Raw genomic sequence first — 21,917 nt, 5'->3', positions numbered from 1 at the left:
CTGGCCCCCGACTTTACCAAACATGATGTCCTTTTCAAGCAATCAGTCTTGACTATGTGCCCAAAGTATGAGAGTCTAAGCCTAGTTATCTTCGCCTCTAAGGAACATTCTGATTGTATTTCTTCTAAAACTGATTTGTTTGTTCTTCTGGCAGTCCATAGTATTTTCAATAATCTCCACCAACACCACAACTTAAATGCAGGCATATGTGGCAATTTGTTCTTCTGGCAGTCCATAGTATTTTCAGTAATCTCTGCCAACACCACAACTTAAATGCAGGCATATGTGGCAATTGAGAAGACCGTGGCATGAGTCAGATGCACCTTTGTTTTTAAACTGACATCTTTACTTCTGAAAACTTTAGATAGGTCTTTGATGGCAGATTTTCCCAGCACGATACATCGTTTGATTTCTTGATTACTACTTCCCTTGACCTTCAGCAAAGGATCATTACCTTGTCGTGGTGCTGGAGCTTGAGCACCTCAATGATGCCATGAGCTAAACCGTGAAGGGCCACCCAAGACGAGAAGGTCATGACAGAGAGGTCACACTAAATGCGATCCCTGGGGAAGGTAATGGCAACCCACCCCAGTATTCTTGCTGTGAAAACTAAATGGATCAGTACAACCAGAGATACGTCGGTATACCATCGGAAGATGAGACCCCCAGGTCGGAAGATGGTCAAAATGCTACTGGGGAGGAACAGAGGATGAGCTCAACTAGCCCCAGACGTGATGACGCAGCTATCTCAAAGCCGAAAGGACGGCTAGCGGCCGACGGTGCTGGTGGTGAACGGCGAATCCGATGTTCTAAGGATCAACACACCATTGGAACCTGGAATGTAAGATCTATGAGACAGGGCAAATTGGATGTGGTTATTGGTGAGATGTCAAGATTAAAGATAGACATTCTGGGCGTCAGTGAACTGAAATGGACTGGAATGGGCCACTTCACATCAAATGTCCACCAGATCTACTACTGTGGACAAGAGGACCACAGAAGAAATGGAGTAGCCTTCATAATTAATAGTAAGTGGCTAAAGCAGTGCTTGGATACAACCCAAAAAACGACAGAATGATCTCAATTCGAATTCAGGGCAAGCCATCTAACATCACAGTGATCCAAATATACGCCCCAACCACAAATGCTGAAGAAGCTGAAGTAGAGCAGTTCTTTGAGGATCTGCAGCACCTACTGGACAACACGCCTAAAAGAGATGTTATTTTCATCACGGGAGACTGGAATGCTAAGGTGGGCAGTCAACTGACACCTGGAATTACAGGTAAGTATGGCCTGGGAGAACAAAACGAAGCAGGACATAGGCTGATAGAATTTTGCCAAGACAATTCACCCTGCATAACAAACGCTCTCTTCCAACAACCTAAGAGACGGCTTTATACATGGACTTCACTAGATGGACAACACCGAAATCAGATTGACTACATCCTTTGCAGCCAAAGGTGGCGGACATCTGTACAGTCAGTAAAAACAAGGCCTGGAGCTGACTGTAGTTCCGATCACGAACTTCTTCTTGCACAATTTAGGATCAGACTAAAGAGATTAGGGAAGACCCACAGATCAGCTAGATATGAGCTCACTAATATTCCTAAGGTATATGCAGTGGAGGTGAAGAATAGATTTAAGGGACTGGACTTAGTAGATAGGGTCCCGGAAGAACTCTGGACAGAAGTTGGCAGCATTGTTCAGGAGGCGGCAACAAAATACATCCCAAAGAAAGAGAAAACCAAGAAGGCAAAATGGCTGTCTGCTGAGACACTAGAAGTAGCCCAAGAAAGAAGGAAAGCAAAAGGCAACAGTGATAGGGGGAGATATGCCCAATTAAATGCAAAATTCCAGAGGTTAGCCAGAAGAGATAAGGAATTATTTTTAAACAAGCAATGCGCAGAAGTGGAAGAAGACAATAGAATAGGAAGGACAAGAGACTTCTTCCAGAAAATTAGAAACATCGGAGGTAAATTCCAGGCCAAAATGGGTATGATCAAAAACAAAGATGGCAAGGACCTAACAGAAGAAGAAGAGATCAAGAAAAGGTGGCAAGAATATACAGAAGACCTGTATAGGAAGGATAACAATATCGGGGATAGCTTTGACGGTATGGTCAGTGAGCTAGAGCCAGACATCCTGAGTGAGGTTGAGTGGGCCTTAAGAAGCATTGCTAATAACAAGGCAGCAGGAGACGACGGCATCCCAGCTGAACTGTTCAAAATCTTGCAAGATGATGCTGTCAAGGTAATGCATGCTATATGCCAGCAAATTTGGAAAACACAAGAATGGCCATCAGATTGGAAAAAATCAACTTATATCCCCATACCAAAAAAGGGAAACACTAAAGAATGTTCAAACTATTGAACAGTGGCACTCATTTCACATGCCAGTAAGGGAATGCTCAAGATCCTGCAAGGTAGACTTCAGCAGTTCATGGAGCGAGAATTGCCAGATGTACAAGCTGGGTTTAGAAAAGGCAGAGGAACTAGAGACCAAATTGCCAATATCCGCTGGATAATGGAAAAAGCCAGGGAGTTTCAGAAAAACATCTATTTCTGTTTTATTGACTATTCTAAAGCCTTTGACTATGTGGACCATAACAAATTGTGGCAAGTTCTTAGTGGTATGGGGATACCAAGTCATCTTGTATTCCTCCTGAAGAATCTGTATAACGACCAAGTAGCGACAGTAAGAACAGACCACGGAACAACGAACTGGTTTAAGATTGGGAAAGGAGTACGGCAGGGCTGTATACTCTCACCCTACCTATTCAACTTGTATGCAGAACACATCATGCGACAAGCTGGCCTTGAGGAATCCAAGGCTGGAGTTAAAATCTCTGGAAGAAACATTAACAATCTCAGATATGCAGATGATACCACTTTGATGGCTGAAAGTGAAGAGGAACTGAGGAGCCTTATGATGAAGGTGAAAGAAGAAAGTGCAAAAGCTGGCTTGCAGCTAAACCTCAAAAAAACCAAGATTATGGCAACCAGCTTGATTGATAACTGGCAAATAGAGGGAGAAAATGTAGAAGCAGTGAAAAACTTTGTATTCCTAGGTGCAAAGATTACTGCAGATGCTGACTGCAGTCAGGAAATCAGAAGATGCTTAATCCTTGGAAGAAGAGCAATGACAAATCTCGATAAAATAGTTAAGAGCAGAGACATCACACTGACAACAAAGGCCCGCATAGTTAAAGCAATGGTGTTCCCTGTAGTAACGTATGGCTGCGAGAGCTGGACCATAAGGAAGGCTGAGCGAAGGAAGATCGATGCTTTGGAACTGTGGTGTTGGAGGAAAATTCTGAGAGTGCCTTGGACTGCAAGAAGATCAAACCAGTCCATCCTCCAGGAAATAAAGCCAGACTGCTCACTTGAGGGAATGATATTCAAGACAAAACTGAAATACTTTGGCCACATAATGAGAAGACAGGACACCCTGGAGAAGATGCTGATGCTAGGGAGAGTGGAAGGCAAAAGGAAGAGGGGCCGACCAAGGGCAAGATGGATGGATGATATTCTAGAGGTGACGGACTTGTCCCTGGGGGAGCTGGGGGTGTTGACGTCCGACAGGAAGCTCTGGTGTGGGCTGGTCCATGAAGTCACGAAGAGTCGGAAGCGACTAAACGAATAAACAACAACAACTTCCCTTGGCATTGATCATTGATCCGAGTAGACTGAAATCGTTGATGACTTCAATTTCTTCTCCATTTATTGTGACATTGTTTATTGGTCCATTTGTGAGAACCTTTGTCTTCTTCACATTCAGGTGTAGTCCGTATTGCTGACTACAATCTTTGATCTTCATCAGCAAGTACTTCAAGTCTTCTTCACTTCCAGCAAGCAAAGTTGTATCATCGGCATATTGCAGGTTGTTAATGTTCCACCAATTCTGATACCCCATTCTTCTTCGTACATTCCCATTTCTCAAATTATTTGTTCAGTGTACACATTGAATAAGTAGGGTGAAAGTATACAACCTTGCCACACGCCTTTTCTCATTTTGAACCACTCAGTATCACTGTTTTCTAACGAATGCCTCTTGATCCATGTATAGGTTCCACGTGAGTACAATTAAGTGCTCTGAAATTCCCATTCTTCGTAATATTAACCATAAATTGTTATGGTCCACACAGTCAAATGCCTTTGCGTAATCAATGAAACAGAGGTAAACATATTTCCAGTATTCTTTGCATTCAGCCAAGATCCATCTGACATCAGCAATGATATCTCTTGTACCATGTCCTCTTCTAAATCTAGCCTGGACTTCTGGTAGTTCTCTATCAATGTAAGACTGCAAACGTTGTTGAATTATTATCAGCAAAATTTTGCTGGCACGTGAAATTAATGAAATTGTTTGATAATTTCCACATTCTGTTTGATCTCCTTTCTTTGGAATGGGTATGAATACGAATCTCTTCCAGTCAGTTGGCCAAGTCATTGTCTTCCAAACTTCTTGGCATAGAAGAGTAAGTGCTTCTACTGCTGCATCTGATTGTTGAAATATCTCAATTGATAATCCATCAATTCCTGGAGCCTTGTTTTTCGCCAGTGCCTTCAGGGCAGCTTGAACTTCTTCCTTCAGTACCGATGGTTCTTGATCATATTCTACCTCCTTAAATAGCTGAACATCAACTAACTCTTTTTTAACTCTTCCAGTATCTTCCAGTATAGAACTGCCTAAATGTTGAGACCAACATTAGAGGCTCTGTTTTATTCTGATGTGTGGGGTATGGTTAAAGGAGACAGAACCTTCTCAGTTGAGATATCAAGGTTATGGATTGTCCTCCTGAAAGAGGCCAAGCTGTTCAATGGACATGTGCAATTTGCATCTGCTAGCCTAAAACTGTTTAAATTATGCTTCCAAAACCATTGTATGATATCCTATTTCCATTTGCATACTTATTTTATTTTTCTCATGCAGGTTCTAGGGTCAGTTTTAAAGGGATAGTATATTTTATTCTGTTTTTAGTTGGAATGAAGATTTCTTGAGAATTATTTGCAACAAATAAAATAAATTAATACTTTTTAACTTTAAAAATGACAGGTATCAAACGGAGTCTCCTTCCAAAATAGTGTTGGTTCAATCTTAATTAATTATAAGAAATTGGAAATATATTAAGTTTAATTTACTGAATGTAGCAGTATGGACTGAATCATAGTCCCACTTTTCAGTCAACGATTTCAAGTCATCTTATGGCAATTCCTATTTTATTTATTAGATTTACACTTAGCTGTTCTTCCAGGAGCTCTAAAAGGCATACCTAGTACTCCTTATCCAGTGTTTCCCTATAGCAACAACTCTTTGGGGTAATTTGGCAGAGAGAGACAATGACTGGCCCACAGTCACCCGTCAAGCATCCATGGTTAAGAGTACTTGAACCTGGGTCTCCCTGGACCTAGTCCAACACTTTAACCACTCTGTCATACTATACAGTTATGAAGAATAATTGTACCAGCTGTTTTTAAAATATATTCATTATCCATCATAAATTATACTTTGCAAAAAGGAGCTTCATTAATTTTAGTTAATTAGGATAAATGCTTATGAGCAATGAAAAATGAATCTTAAAGCAAAGAATTTCCTCCAAATTGCCCTTGAGAGTCTTTGGGATTGGTTCAACACCTGGCATACCTTTTGCAGACAGTTATGAAAAGAAGGCTATGATATGCTTGGTGAATTATGGGTTTTTTTGTATTTTAAATATAGAAAATGAAGAAAAAAGAATCTGGAGAGAATAAATTAAATTGGCTTAAATCTACACACTTGAGATCAAACCTTAATCTTCACTACAAAGTACAATGAAGTTATTAACTATCCAGAGCAAAAAGCACTGACATTCCAAATTGTCTAATCATGGAAATTAATTCTTGCAGGAAACATTAATCATTTTTAGTCAAAAAATGATTTGAAATGAAGTGAATAACCTCTTAATCATACAGATTTAGCTGCAAAGGGGTGAAATTGCTTTCTCTCTTTTTCTCCCTCTTTACCCATCTAATCCATGTTGCACTGGCATCTGACTGATTTTAATCTCTTCTTATATTTAAAGGTGTTCCAGTGGATTTGATCGTCATCGCCAAGACTGGGTAGATAGTGGCTGCCCTGAAGAGGTGATATTCAGATATCCTATATTTATAATTCTATTATTAATAGTTGGTTATTAAAAAGAAAAAGAAATCTGAGACTATAGCCCTGATAGAGGAATAAAGATCCTCTGAACAGTGTTGAAAGGCAGTTTTTGGATTTATCCTTCTCCCTGGGAAGATCACTGTTGGCAACTGAGCATCTGTCACTTACATCATGAACACCTGGTGTTGGATCAAAATGTACATCTCTTTGTCCTAGCAGCATATTCTGAATATGAAAACTAAATCCAGAATTGCTATCACAAACTGAAATAAGTTTTTATCTAGCTTGGCCATAGTGTATGGGAAGGCACATTACAATTATTGGAGACACTTACTTACTTTTTTTTTAAAATAGCATTGATACACTGTATACAATTAGTACATTTATTAGTTTGCATGGATGTCAATATTGAGAGAGGTGCTGCTAGACTGGGATGTTAATTTAATGGGAAAACCTTAACTTGATTTTGTTTATAAGTGAAAGTTTTCAAGGATGAACATCAGGTGCACTGATTTTTAACCCTGGATTCTGTATGTATGTATGTATGTACGTATGTATGTATGTATTCAATTTATATGGCCACCTGTCTCAAATTCATGACGCTGAGTGGCTAACAATAATTAAAAACAGTATAAAAGCATAAAAGAAAAAAGAAACAACAGCATACACATAATCTGCAGCCAAGGTAAAAATCCACAACACAAATCAGCACAGCCATTGAATGGGCTCAGACACCCAGATTCCCAGGCCAGGTGACAAAACCATGTCTTTAAGGCCTTGCAAAAGGCCAACAGGATGAGGACGGATCTAATCTCAGAACCAAATCTCAGTTTGGGAAAAAGGTAATACAATGATCTGTTTCATTCCTGATTCTTTTTTCAGTTCTTCAGTGGCAAATCAATATTCCTATAGCAACTAGAAGTTTGAGCTTCTCCACCAGTTATTGTGACTTCAGTGCTGTTTTAGTCAGAAAATATGCTATCTTGATATTTGTAAAGTCTTCATTTAAAGTTTCCATCTTCACACACTCTTTGTTTGCTTTAGATTGCCACACTCCCCGATCAAATGTTAACAGAACAGTTGATCAGCCTCATGTCCACCTTGAAGAAACCCAGAAACCCGCATCAGCAGACTGCGAGCCGCCAGCAGGGAGGGGGAGCGAGATTGCTGTGTCAATTATATTATTTGAGTTAGGTGCTCTTTGCCCAAGGACAGCAGGCAGAAACCGTTCAGGCCATCTGCTGGCACCAGGAAGGGGGCATACCTATGCAGGGAGCTTGCGGGGGGAACTAGAGTCTTGTGATTTTAAACTGTAGAACACGCGGGAAATTTCATTCACAACTTTTGCCTTGTATCAGACACCTCATTAAACAATTTATCTAGCCAAAAAGCTTGTGAGCTGTCATTGAGTGAATGCTCGAGTGGTCTGAGCGTTACATAAACTTGTGAATCATTAACCTAGAAGTTCTACCTGGTGGGAAACCCCAGTTGAGAATTGAGGAAATGTCTAAGAGGGTGAGACCGAGAGTAAAAGAGTTCTGACCTTCAGAGGACATGGACCAAACCGTCCTTTATGTGAAGGAGACGGAGGAGCTGGGGGAGGCGATGGAAGATGGTGGGGCAGAAGCGCTCGAAGAGAACCTCAAGGCTGTGCTGGGAGAAATCACCAAGTTGGATAGTGCCCTCATCACTCTGGACCTGATCCGCGAACCACAGACCCCTGATATAGGGGCGCTATGTGTGGATCCAGAATCAACTGCAGGGACCGAAGGTGGAGGTGAAACCAGGGCCCCCCAACCCATCAAAGTCCAAGCAAGGATCCTAAGCCCCAGCTCCCAAAGGTTAGCAAACAGAAAGGCATCCACGCCTCAAAACATTCAAGGCTGGGAAGCTAGAATGTCGGCAATGGAAGAAATGATGCAGCACGTGTCGAAAGCTCTTGACTGCCTGATGTTCCATCAAGAGGGGGGTTCCTGGGCATCCTCCAGGAGGTCCTTGCCCAATTGCGGTATGAGCCAGTGCCAGACATCACTTTCCAGGACTGCAGCCGTGCCGGTGGGAGACAGATGGAGTGGAAGCCAGTCAGTAACCTGGGACAATCCAGTGGCCAAGCAGGTGAGCCTCACCTCTGCTAGAGGTGTACCAAGGGACCTACAAGTTAAATTTAACAGGGACCCCCTACAGTTGTTCTTCATGATGAACATGTCAATTTACATGAAAGAGTTTGGGAGCAACTTCCTGACCGAAGACTTCAAGGTGAGCCTAGTGGGAGCCAAGTTAAGAGGGGCTGCGACGGACTGGTTTGTTCAGCTGCACGATGCTGGGGCTCCTGGGTTGAAAAATCTCAGGGACTTCATGAGGGCCCTGAGGGAGAGATTCAAAGAACCCCTAGATAAGCTGAGGGCCAAGACAGAGTTGCAGCAGTTAAGGCAGAGAGATAAAAGCATGGTGGAGTATGCCATCAAATTCAAGGCTCTGGTGGGCAAGGTGCCTGACTGGTCCAAGGCTACCAAAGTGGACTATTTTAAAGGGGGCTGCAGCCCGAGATTCTGCAATGGGCTCTCAGGAGAGGTGACCCCCTCCCCTTGAGAGAATGGATCTGCTTGGCGGGAGAGGTAGAGAACACCCAATACCAATTCCGCATGCAGTTGAGAGCCCAGGCAACTGGAAGAAACACTGTGACCCTTAGCCAGATGTCTCTGGGCCCGAGGAAGCCTTTTAGGTCCAGGGAAGAGATCAAAGAAAATAAGTGGAAGAGAGGAAGTTGCTACAAGTGTGGCAAAGACAACCATCGAGCATCGGAGTGCCTGCAGGGAGAACTGGGAGCCACCGACAAGCCCGGGGGAAAGCCAGCCAAGTCTCCCCCAACCAAGGGCAAGGGAGCAGCAGCTGCAGCAGTGGCACACAAGGAACTGGCACCCAAATACGCCGAAGACTCGGGGTGGGACTCTGAGGAGGAGTTCCCTCAGCCGGCGGGAAATGGGGGACACCTGTTCTGAATCGCACCAACAAACAGGCGGAACCTATAGGGTGCAAAACTCCTTCCTCTGAGGATGACAATGATGAAGACCCAATGGTGAGTGACGACTGCCCCACCTTGCTCCTTAGGGTTGAACTAAAAAACTTGAGAACCCGGCATAAAACTAATTTAACACCCATGCTGGACTCTGGGTGCACCAAATGCCTAATACATCCTGCTCTCATTTCCACTTTGAATCTCAAAGTGAAAAAACTTAAGCAACCCATAGTCTTTACCCAAAGAGATGGAACCATGGCTCATAGGGGACCTGTAGAATTCCGTACAGAGACTGTAGCCATGCACATTGGTGGCCACAAAGAGACTTTGCAATTCATAGTGGCACCTATCTCAAACTATTCTCTCATTCTGGGTCTACCCTGGCTGAAGAGCAGGAAGCCACAGGTACAATGGGAGACCGGGAGGTTGAAATTTGTTGATGGAGGTTGCGCAGCCTTCGCCCCAGGGGTGGAGCAGGCCCCCAGTCAATTCGCAGGGATCCTAATTAAGCAGCAGCCAATCTTAGCTGCTGCAGAGGGCTCTGCAATCCCCAGCCAATATAAAGACTTTTCTGATGTTTTTGATGAGAAGGAATCAGATCAATTACCTCCTCACAGGAAAACTGACTGTGCCATTGAAATCGATCCTAAAGCCAAATTACCAAAACCAAAAATGTATGCCATGTCTGAAACCAAGAAGAAGGTGTTACAGGAGTTCATAGACAAAAATTTGGCCAGAGGGTTCATTGAGCCTGCGAACTCCCGAATGGCAGCGCCGGTGTTGTTCAGAGCAAAACAGGATGGTGCCTTGAGGCTCTGTACTGACTATAGGGGCCTCAGTGCCATTCCTGTAATTAATCAATACCCTCTTCCCCTAATGAAAGACATGCTGTCACATTTGGCAAAAGGGAAGATATTTACTAAACTAGACCTGTGGGAAGCCTATTTCAGAATCTGGATCAGAGAGGGGGACAAGTGGAAAACTGCATTCAACTGCCCCTTAGATTCCTATCAGTACAAAGTTCTCCCATTTGGATTGGCTGGGGCTCCGGGTGTGTTTATGCAGTACATCAGTGAGATGCTGCATGACCATTTGTACAACAGGGTCTTAGTGTACTTAGTTGACATTCTAATACACACAGAGACAGAGGAGGAACATGTTCGCCTGGTCGGGCAAGTGCTGGAGAAATTGAGAGCTGCCCAGCTCTATGCTAAGCTGTCAAAATGTGAATTCCACAAAACCCAACTAGATTATTTGGGATTATTTGGGCTATCGTATTTCCACTAAGGGAATCAAAATGGACCCATCTAAAATGCAGGACATAATGGAGTGGGAGGCTCCAACCACTAGGCACCAACTCCAAAGTTTCCTTGGGTTCACTAATTTCTACCGCCAATTTATCCCGCATTTCACTGAAATTGCCCTTCCCCTGACTAACCTGCTTAAGACAAGGGGGAAGGGGGAAACACGCAAAGTAACCACACCAGGTGCACACCTCAGTTGGACCCCTGAGTGCCAAGCTGCCTTTGATAACCTAAAAGCTCTTTTCACAGCTGAACCTATTTTAAAACATCCAGACTCTGAGTTTCCTTTTATCATCCAAGTGGATGCCAAAGACCAAGCCGTGGGGGCTGTCTTAATCCAAAAGGATTCGAACCAAGTCCCTCACCCATGTGCCTACCTATCCCATACGTTCACTGAGGTGGAGAGGCGATGGCGTGTACAGGAGAAGGAAGCGTTTGCTGTAAAAACGACACTCACTGTCCTAACTGCCAGGAAACACGCTGAGACAAGGAACTGGTCTCTCATGTTTTATTGCTTGTACATAACAGGAATCCTAACAAACTGAAGAAGCGTGGGAAAAACCCAGCCATATAAACTCCAAAGGTTAAGGCGGTCCCGATCTGTGTCTCTTTGAATGGCTACCTAATTCCTCAGTGCTACGCATGCGCTTAACAGTCTGGATGGGAGCCCCCTGCTCGCCATCCTTACTCATGACACTCACAGCTTGGCAACATCTTCTAGAGGATGCCAAATATCCGTCTGAGGTGTGGACTGATCACAAAAATCTTCAGGTGCTATGTACGCCTAGGAAACTCAGTGGGAAGCAATTGCGTTGGGCACAATTTTTTAGCCGCTTTAATTTTACTCTAAATTTCTTCCCCGAGAGGAAGAATTTCCTGGCAGATGCCCTTTCATGCCTTCCTCAGCACAACAGCAAACAAACCAAGGTGGTAGACACTGTTTTCTCACAGAAACAGCTAGGGTTGGCTTGTGTAACGCACAGAGAGGCAGCAGCCCCAAAAGTGAAAGTGCAATCAGTCTTAAAAGAGGAACTGCTTCAGGCACTTGCTAACAATCCCTGGCTACAAAGTAACAAAGCTAACCTAACGGAATACAATGGGTTGTGGTACTGCGATAACAGAATTTACATTCCAGAAAGTTTGCGCCACAAAATATTGCAAAGATCCCATGATAGTAAAACCGCTGGTCACTTTGCCTTTACCAAAACTCTACATCTGGTGAGGTGCCAGTTCTGGTGGCCCAATCTAAGGGTGGATGTAAAAAACTACGTCACTACTTGCCCTGTTTGTGCCCAGGCTAAAAGAAAAGGGCAAACTGCAAGGACTGCTCCAGGCAGTGGCTTCTCCCTCCACACCTTGGAAGGATGTTGCCATGGATTTTATCACTGATTTACCCAAAAGTAAAAACAAAACTGTAATTTGGACTGTAATTGATTTGTTCTCAAAGCAGGCTCACTTCATACCCTGCACAAAGATTCCCACTGCTCAACAGCTCGCCAAGCTCTTTGTGCAGCACTACCACTTGCATGGCTGCCCCAGCTGCATACTTTCAGATCGCGGGGTACAGTTTACTTCCAAATTCTGGTGATCCTTTTTGAAATTAATTGGGGTGCAACAGTCCTTAAGCTCGCCGAGCCATCTGGAAACAGATGGGGTGACTGAATGAGTGCAGGCTACTCTAGAGCAATTTTTATGCTGCTACGTAAACTTTCAGCAAGACGATTGGGTAGACCTCCTTCCCTTTGCTGAAGTAGCTTACAACAACTCCGTTTATCAAAGCACCGGATTTACCCCTTTCAACATTGTTTCTGGCCAGAACTTTGTTCCGATCCCAGAGCTCCCATTGCAGCTGCCCCCTGACTGTCCTGCAGGTGAATGGAGCCAGAAAATTGCATCTAATTGGCTCATCATTACCCAGGCTCTAAAACAAGCACAACAAACTTACAAAAAGTTTGCAGATTGCAACAGGCGACCTCAATGGAACATGAAAGTGGGGGATAAAGTCTCTTTCCACCAAATTTCTCAAGTCATACCAGCCTTCCAAAAAACTGGGACCTAAATTCATTGGACCCTTCCCAGTCATCAAACTAATCAATCCAGTCACGATGCAGCTCCAACTACCCCACAATCTAAAAAGACTTCACCCTGTGTTTCATTGCAGCTTGATGAAACCGGCTCCAGATTCCTCCAAGTGGCATCCTTCCACTCCTCCACCTGCTCCCATTATGATTGATGGGCAACAATACTTTGAAGTCAAGGAGACCCTGGACTCTCACATTCACTGTGGAACTCTACAATACCTAATTAAGTTGAAACACTTTCCGGACAATGAATGGGTGTCCAGCTGTGATGTCAATGCTCCTGCACTAACTCACAAATTTCATTTCAAGTACCCCAATAAACCTCCCTAACTAATCACTCCCTTCCCTTCTCTCTTTTCCCCTACGTTTATTGCCTGAGTTTATTGCTTCTCATTAACTTTTCTTAGTTTTTTTCCCCCAGTGGGGCAGTATATCACACTCCCTGATCAAATGTTAATACAGCAGTTGATTGACCTCATGTCCATCTTGAAGAAATCCAGAAACCCGTGTCAGCAGACTGCAAGCCACCAGCAGGGAGGGGGAGCAAGATTGCTGTGTGAATTATATTGTTTGGGTTAGGTGCTCTTCACCCAAAGTCAGCGGGCAGAAACCATTCAAGCCATCTGCTGGCACCAGGGAGGGGGCATACCTATGCGTGGAGCTTAGGGGGGACTAGAGGCTTGTGATTTTAAACTGTAGAATGCGCAGGAAATTTCATTCACAATTTTTGCCTTGTATCAGACACTTCGCTTCATTAAACAATTTATCTAGCCAAAAAGCTTGTGAGCTGTCATTGAGTGAATGCTCGAGTGGTCTGAGCATTACATAGATATCTATAGATCTGAGACAAATGGCTTCCACTGAGAACCAATTTTCTCCTTTCTTTGTATTTTTTTTCCTGCAGTCTAAAGATAAGATTTGTGAGAATATAAACACAACTCAAATGCCTCTTCACATAACCACTGCTCTACAGCAAACTACAATGAGATTCAGAGTTTTAACAACTGCCAAAGGAGCCATGACATCACATCTGCCAACTAGTCTACCCACAGAAGGTAAGAAACTAGAGTAGAATCTGTTATCAGAAATGCTTAAAATTTGCAGTATAATTTTGTCATACGAAATTTATCTACTCAGGAGATGTAATCCTTCAATAATGATTATGATCTCATGATACCAAAGACCATGATCCAAAATTTCCTACCACCCCTATAAAAAAAGTATTTCTGTAATTTATAATTAATTCTAATCCTATTTTGGGTTGAAATTAGCTTTCAGTATAATTAAGTAGCATCGAGAGGTCCTTAAAGCTAGAACACTTCTCAGTGATTTGAAAGCTAAGTCAGCATTTTAGAGTCATTGATTTGGAGTCATTGGGACCTTCTACATCAGAACTTTTATTTTTGAAGTGTTATAACATCCTTATTGGCCAAAAATACTGTTGGAGATTGTTGGTTTCTATAAAAAGGTGAGTGTTTGGCTGTATTTTTCCCAAATGTATTAAGTGGTGGTGTAAGAGGACTGTGTCGTTTACAGGTGCTATGTAGTGTTTTCCTGACATGTTTGATATTAAATCAGTATCTTGTAGAAGTGGACAATATTCAGGATGAATGACCACTTTTGATAATGTGATGGTGATAATATTGTGTACAATCCAGCTTTTATTTTAGTAAACTGGAAGGATGTTTTAAAAAATAACTAACTTAAATAACATACATAAATTAGGAGAATTCGCATACAAGAAGTACACATCAAGAAAATAGCCTGCAAAAAATGCATATAAATGTTCATGCATAGGGAAATACACAAGAAAACACAGAGGGTGCAGTGTTGAAAATGAAAACTGTAGAAAATGGACAAGATGAATTGGTGCTTGAAAAACACCAGCAGATTTGCCATTACAATTTCCATAATGTGCAAGCTGATGTGTATAGTCTTGCCCATAGTTTTTTTTTAATAAAATAGAGTTTAGCTTATTTGTTTGACTTGTAAGAATTCAAATGTAATTTGTTGGCTTCAGTTCAAGAATCAATCATATATCCATGAGATGAGATGGTGAGTAACACAATTTATTAACTGTCTAGTCAGGGATTGTTGGTTTTTGTTTTTTGTTTTTTGCTCTCCATCTCCATCTTTGTGAGAAGAGAATATTGAATATTCTTAATTTTGGTAGTTGCTGAATGAACTGTCAATGCTACTTCAGTAAAATAGAAAATCTGTTTTGTTTGTCTGTTGCAAGAAGTTGTCTACTTACAATGTAGTTATTGTAAAACCTTTCAACAGCATTTCAGCTACACAGAAACCTTAAGCTTTTCAATCCTGCAAAGACAGCTCAAATAGGAGTCTCCTAATGTAAAGGACTATTTTTGAGTGCAAGAGCCTGAAAGAAAGGTTTAAGCACTGTCAACATAAGCTTTTGAGCTTTAATTCTATAGCCCTAGTTCTTAGCGTCCAAAGTAATAGTAGAAAGCTGAAAGAATTTAAAGCATCACAGTCTGAGAAAATGATGTAAAATGATAGCCCGTGCTGTGGGCTCAAATGATCCTGACTCCTGAAGATCAGGTAAAACTCATAAAAATAAAATATACTTTAAAAGTTAGATACTGCTCATGAAGAACATGAAAGCATTTTCATAAGCTATAAGTACAATCTGAATCATTAGTTCTGCCATTTTTTTCACTGTACATATCCTGCATAAAGCTGTTCCAAATTTTCATTCCAGAAATTTTTGGAGCAAAAGGAGTGGTTCCGGGAGTGCAAAATATCACCCAGATTTTAAGAAAAAAGCCTTTGTTTCTTTGTGCTTGTTCACCTTTTTGTTATTCCCCTTTGCTGCTCTAGTAGTGCTATTTTCTTCTTCCCTGCAATATTATTCCAACCAATCAGAAAATACAGGGAATCCAAGATTATGGCATGATGTTAAATATCTAATCAGCTTTGCTATCCAGCATCTTTACTTAGAAAATGTTGGGCAGCACAATCCACAGCTGCCATGCAGCCCTGTCTCCCAAAATACTTGCCTGGCTTAGCTGGGCCTACCATTAGATAGATGCAAGGAAGTGCAACAAATGATTAATTGCTTGCTTCATTTCTATTGTAATTTTCCCTCTAGGGAAAGGGAAAGATATTTGTGGATTTTCTGCCTCATGGATCAGAATGGCTTGAAGGGCATTAGCCACAATGAATTTTGTCTTAAGCAGCAAAATATTTTTGGCTGGCTGCTGCTGCCTATGTTCCAACTCCATCCATGCGCACACGTGCATATACCATCCCAAGCCACATCATAAGCTATTCAAACACACGCAGCACCTTGAAGCAATGCCTCCCACTGAGGTTAGGTGGGCTCAATTTAGCCTGCAGGACAGAGGTTCTCCACTCTGGTCTTAGAGCAAATGCATTGCTTTCTCAAGGAGGGGAAGGAACATATATCTGGGGTTGCTGAGCCAGTCAGGCAGTGTTTCCTCCTTTTCAGTGCTCTACTGAATCCAATCCATTGCTGACTGCTATTTCATGGTGTGTCACCAAATAGCCTCAGCAACGCAGGACACCTTTCCTATCCAGTTACATGCTTCACACGGATGGATAGGCAAGAAGCATCAGCAGTTGTCTTAGACTCACAACTTCTCCAGTGGTCAGACATTTTTATCCTGGCTTCCTACCTTTCCCTCCCCACAATCAAAAAAGAGAAAAGGAAAATATTCTCCATTTCAGCTCAGCAATCAAGTTTTCCTAAATCAATTTTGTAACATTGCTTTTTATTGCTATAGCATACTTCAGAAACCTTTGATATAGCAGCTGTGGAGAGAAATCTCACTGATGTCTTTGAAAGAGCATAAGATCAGCTCTAATTAAAGATTTCCTATAATAGTCAACAGTTGTATAGCCAAATCTTCAGTGCAAACATAAACTGCTATTGAAACCGCTTTTAAATTCCTCATTGATTCATAGGACTACTCTTCCACCTCTTATTTAAGGAGCATGAATCAAGAGTGTTACATTTATTTAAAATCACCTTATACCTATAAGCCATTATGATTGTAGGATAAACCACTTCCAGTATCAGTAAACTGCAAATACTAATAAACATAATATTACAAGTTTAGATAAGGTTCCATTCGCTAATAGCTTTGAATTTCTTTTTCTAGATGATACCAAGATAGCTCTACACCTAAAAGATAATGGAGGTAAGAGCTGCTATTTTTTGCATTCAGATCACCTAAGTGCCATTCCATAAAACCGTATCAGTGTTATCTCAGCAATAGTTACCCTTGGATCACAGAAGAGTAATTTATCGACTTACCTGTGCTATAATACTATGCAAGATATTCTGAGAGAATGCTTAGTATAGTCAGCTATCATCATTTGCATTACTCATTGTATCAATGAAGCACACCTCTTTGATCGGCTAATTCAATTTTAGAATATGTATCCTGTCTTCCCCAATTAGGCAAACAAAATGTTGATAGAGATGCTCATATTCAAATCACAACACCTATCTGTTGAACACAATGATACTTCAACAAAAAACAAGCACTTCCAGTATTGTCAGCAGTCTTAGATAACTCTTTTGGATTTCATTCTCTCTCTCTCTCTCTCTCTCTCTCTCTCTCTCTCTCTCTCTCTCTCTCTCAGCACATGGTCAAGTCTGATGAACTGATAAATGTCATATCTCTACAACCTCAACTTTTCTTTGTTAATTCTTTTTTCAAATGTGTGCTACCTTGTATGAAGCAGGTTCACCCATAGTAGCATGTCCATTTATCTCATATTATTGCAATAAAAGTTCTTGGGAATTGAATATCTATTATTAATCATAACAAAAATCTCAAATTTAGATATTGTTCTAAGCAAGTTGAGGAAGGAAATTATTGTGATGCTTCAGAACCATTTCTTCTGTGTATGTGGTACCTCACAAAAATCAAAATTGCATGCACTGTATTTGCTGGAATAATCATGGACACTGGTGAATCTCCATTGCATAAATGGTTTCATTCATGTTTATAGATGTTGATAATGAATCTAGGTTCTATTTTTGTATTCTATTTTGTTGTTTTTAATCCTCTGTGTGCCACTCAGAGATAAGATGGTCAGCTATATAAATTGTTTCAATAAATAAACATCCCCCAAATTAGCCTGATTTACATTTCACCATTAATTGATAGAAGCAACAAAACAGGTACAGTTGAATCTGCCCAACCACTAAGTCTCATTTTGAGAGAGACTTTGATTTCTTGATCCTTGCAGATTGACTTCCCTGACTTTTTGAGAGTGAATTTTTTCATCTATCAATTTTACTTTTCAAGCCTATATTGTGTGACTCATGAACTTGTGACTTCTTTTGAAAATTGTGTTGGCACTGAACCAGACATTTTTTCACAACCGAGCTGCCCAATTGTAGATAATAATATATTAGGGATATAAGTAATGGAACCATGGATGCCTTCAGGGAGGATGAGGATGGCATTATGATCCAAGTCCCACTCATCTTGTAAATGCATATACAAAAGAGAAGGAGCTTTGATGTCCACATACCCCAAACACTCCCAGCTGCTGCTAAATGGAACATGCTGATACAAAATGATGTCCATTGTTAGGTGAACAAAAACGAATCTTTGCCCTACATCTCCTCTCAGCATCTTGTCTCTGCTGAAAATCTTCAGAAAATTCAAGGGGTTATGAAAGATCCTAGACTATTTTATAGCAAAAAAAAAAAAGTGGAAGAGAAAAAATGGGAAACCAAGCAGAAGACTGTTGCGCTGCTCATACCAGGTCCCTGATTTGGGTGATTTGCTCTCTGTTGCAGCATGACTTCCCCAGTCCATATTTGGGAGACAATAAATTAATAACACTTTCAGGAAAAAAATTCTGGAAGATTAGTGGGGGTTCTACGGTATAATATTCATAATTCACAATTTCTTTGCAGTTCCTGCAGCCTGCTAATTATCTTCATGTGAGTTCTAGCATGGAGGATCAATTCTAATTTGATCTTTAAAAGATGGTGGGTAGCACTGTAACAGCAGCCGGGTGCAGTATTTCTGCAGCATGCCCATGTCTTCATGTGCAGTTGTTCTGCACTGGCACTTTTTTTACATAAAAGATTCATCAAAGAAGTATGTTCAACCCTACCATTATACAGGGTACCTTCCCTCTGGCAGCAGATGTTGCTGGACAAGAAGTGGCAGCAAGATGGATAGTGCTGGGTGTTTCATATAGATTATTCTGTTACCTGTAAACTTGTTCTTCACTTGGAAGAGCAAAATGCTTTGGGCCATTTCTGGACAAAAGAAGAGTTAAGCTGAAATAGCATTTGATCTCTTCACTCAGTGTAATATCCAGGCTTCGAAATGGTACAGCAGTAACTATTGCAGGACAATTACATTTTATAGGGATACTCTTGGGTATCTCAAAATAAGTTTGCTCATGTTGTCAACTATCCAGCAGCTTTGCTTTCAGAACATTGGAAATATTGTATACTTGTTCCATTATACAGGTGGTCCTCGCTTATTGACCACAATTGGGACCAGAAACTCCGTCGCTAAGTGCCAAGGTCACTAAGCGAAAAATCATGTGATCACGCCAGACTTACAACATCACTTCCACTTCCATTGTTAAGTGAATCACTGTGGTCGGTAAGCGAGACATCAAGTGACTGTGACTTGCAATTTCACTTCCGCATTCTCCATTAATTCTGCTTGTTGGAAGCTGGTTGTGAAGTTCGCAAATGGCAATCATGTGACTGCAGGATGCTGCAACTGCTGTAAATATGAGGATTGGTTGCAAAGCTGTTTTTTTTTAATAACTGTTATATCTGAATGGTCGCTAAACAAGGCAGACAGCAAGCGAGGACTATCTGTACTTGTATGTTTATTTACACTAAAATGTTTTTGGATTCTCTGTGGTAGAGTTAGGCATCATTTTGGTGGCGAATAACTACACTAAGCACTGACAGGGGACAAAGGAAGTGGGTGAAGCCATATCATCTACTTCTAGGGGGGGTGGAGTTTGGGGAAGTTTGTTAACTTCTTAAATGCCTACTTTAGAATGTACCCTACATTTTTCCTGTATTTCCTACCACAAAATGGTGGGAAATTGTGCTGCTACTTTTCTGCAATCAAGGGATCTTTAAGAGCCACAAAAAGAAGGTATGGTTGCAGATTGTCTACCCCTGCTGAATGGTCACTTCCATTCTTTTTCATTTTATGGTTCTCAGGAAAACAGTGCTTTTCATGCCAAGTAATTATGAGATGGGTTTGATACTGCTTTACTCTTTTTTTAAAAAAAAGGGCTTTCTAAAATATTCTGCTGAAGTGCTGAAGTCATTCATCCTGGGAAAACAGCCTCACAGATCAATAATCCTTATTCTGAGGCAATTTAATCTAGTCAAACTAATAAACTGCTTTCATATGAACATGTGTTCATGGGCTTTGGCCGTGTTAAGCACTTGTTCCACTACTTGAAACGTATCCAGAAAGGTCTATCTATGTGAACTTTCTATTAGCAGTTACAAGTCCTTACATTACAGGAAAATAAACAGCAATTTTTGTTTGCTTTTAGTAAAATGTGTAGCAACTCAACAATAGAACATAAAATAATCACTCTGAGTCAATAGGAAATTATCAGGATTATTCAGAACGTCTGTGATACCCTAGCTAATTCTATAATCTTTGTATAATTGGTATTTAGGCTATACGGTAATGAACACAGTAAGTTTGGTTTGATTACATGTGCTTCTACGGTGTGAAGGGCTTTGACTTGTATATCTTAGTGCAGTGTTTCTTAAACTTTTTTCTCTCAGGACCCCATTTTCTCCACTTTTAAAAATTATGGAGGACCCCAAAAGAGCTTTTGTTTCTATGGGTTATATTTATAATCACTTACTCTATTAAAAATTAAAATTGATGCATTCGCTTCTCATGATTGTTCAATGGGATTTTAATTTTGTATTATTTTTCAACATAGTTTGGCAAATAATTTTGATTTTGCAGGCTCCTGAGAGGGTCTTGGGAGCTCCCCAGGAGGTCCTAGGACAGGTAGGTCCTAGGACTACACAGGTAGTCCTCATTTAGTGACCACAATTGGGACTGGCAAGGAGTGAAACTGCAACTGTGTTTATGATCTTACTTCAGCTTTCCTTTGCTTTGTAGACCTGTGACGCTTGTAAATGTGAGGATTGGTCATAAAGTTGCTTTTCCATCACCATCATAACTTCAAACAGTCACTAAATGAGGCAGTCACTAAACGAGGGCTACCTGCACTGTCTTAGTGCATCAGGAAGGGCAATATACTATGACCTGGACTGCAAATCTGAACTCCTGGACAAAGTTTTTGCTCTTTATCATTTTTCATTTAGTGATTTCCTACTGGTGGAGAACCTGAAGTGACCATTGGAGGATATGCCCACTTATACATTATACCATTTAACCTAACCTTCCTCAAACTGGTGCCTTCCAGAAGTTATAGAATTCAGTTTCCATGATCCCCAGCTAGTATAGCCTTTGATTATGTGGGCTTGGATTATGGGAATTTAAGACTAAAATATCCTGAAGGCATTAGGTAGATCTCGAATAGGTTGATCATATTCCACACTAGCACATGTATGTTGTAGCCCTTGTTCCCTCAGACATGGTAATGACCCATATATAGGACTGGATCATATGTTCATAATGATGTCATGCCTTCTGTTTAGTTACTTTCTTGTCAGGCCATGTGTTCAAGCAAGACTGCAAGAAACAATGGAAGTACAGTATTTGTTTAAACTGTACATTTCATTATTTAAATCTGTTGAGCGTCATATATAAAGATTGTTCAGGTTTATTTATCCAGGAGCTACAGTTACCTTCTGGGAAGGTGCTTTACTTTCAGAACCAACTTATCTCTGTCTAATACAAGAACAGTAAACTGTAACCTGCAAGCCAAGTGTGGCCCCCAAACACCTTCTCCTTTGTGGCCCTCTGTGTGAAATGTGGTGGGAATTGGCCAAACATCAGTGGTGCAATTTCTAGCATGGGTTACATTAAACTCCAGACAGATTTGGGGCCCCCAAAGCAGTGAACTTCTAGAGAATTTCCTCCTCATGAAGGATCAATGGAAAACTCATCCCAGCTACTTACATTATGTCTTTGCCCTGCTCCTGCAACCCCTGATGTCGAAAATTATCCTAAAAATCTGACCCTCCATCTGTAAAAGTTACCTATTCTTGACATAATGCCTAATGTAGATATTTTGGACTGATAATATAAATCTGGAAACTGAGTTTGACCAAACTCACACCAAATGCTCTTCTGTTACCAAGTAGGGCTAATCAAAATGCCTATGCAATGTATTTATTTATCCTGTAGTGTTTTAATTGTGCAATATAAAAATGTAACAAATAAA

General features: G+C 41.1%; 1 protein-coding gene across 1 annotated transcript in view; it reads left to right on the top strand.

Moving 5' to 3' along the window:
- PLXDC2 (plexin domain containing 2) overlaps window positions 1-21,917 on the top strand; it is a 266,598-nt gene that overhangs the window by 237,177 nt on the left and 7,504 nt on the right. Inside the window, exons 10-12 of the mRNA XM_063303542.1 lie at window positions 6,062-6,122; window positions 13,447-13,597; window positions 16,688-16,726. Coding sequence (XP_063159612.1) covers window positions 6,062-6,122; window positions 13,447-13,597; window positions 16,688-16,726 — 251 coding nt within the window. The remainder of the gene's footprint in view (window positions 1-6,061; window positions 6,123-13,446; window positions 13,598-16,687; window positions 16,727-21,917) is intronic.

The sequence above is a fragment of the Candoia aspera genome, chromosome 4, assembly GCF_035149785.1.
Source record: "Candoia aspera isolate rCanAsp1 chromosome 4, rCanAsp1.hap2, whole genome shotgun sequence".
Classification (NCBI taxonomy): Eukaryota; Metazoa; Chordata; class Lepidosauria; order Squamata; family Boidae; genus Candoia; species Candoia aspera.
Note: the sequence above shows the minus strand (reverse complement) of the source record. Positions and strands in the feature narration are given on the sequence as shown.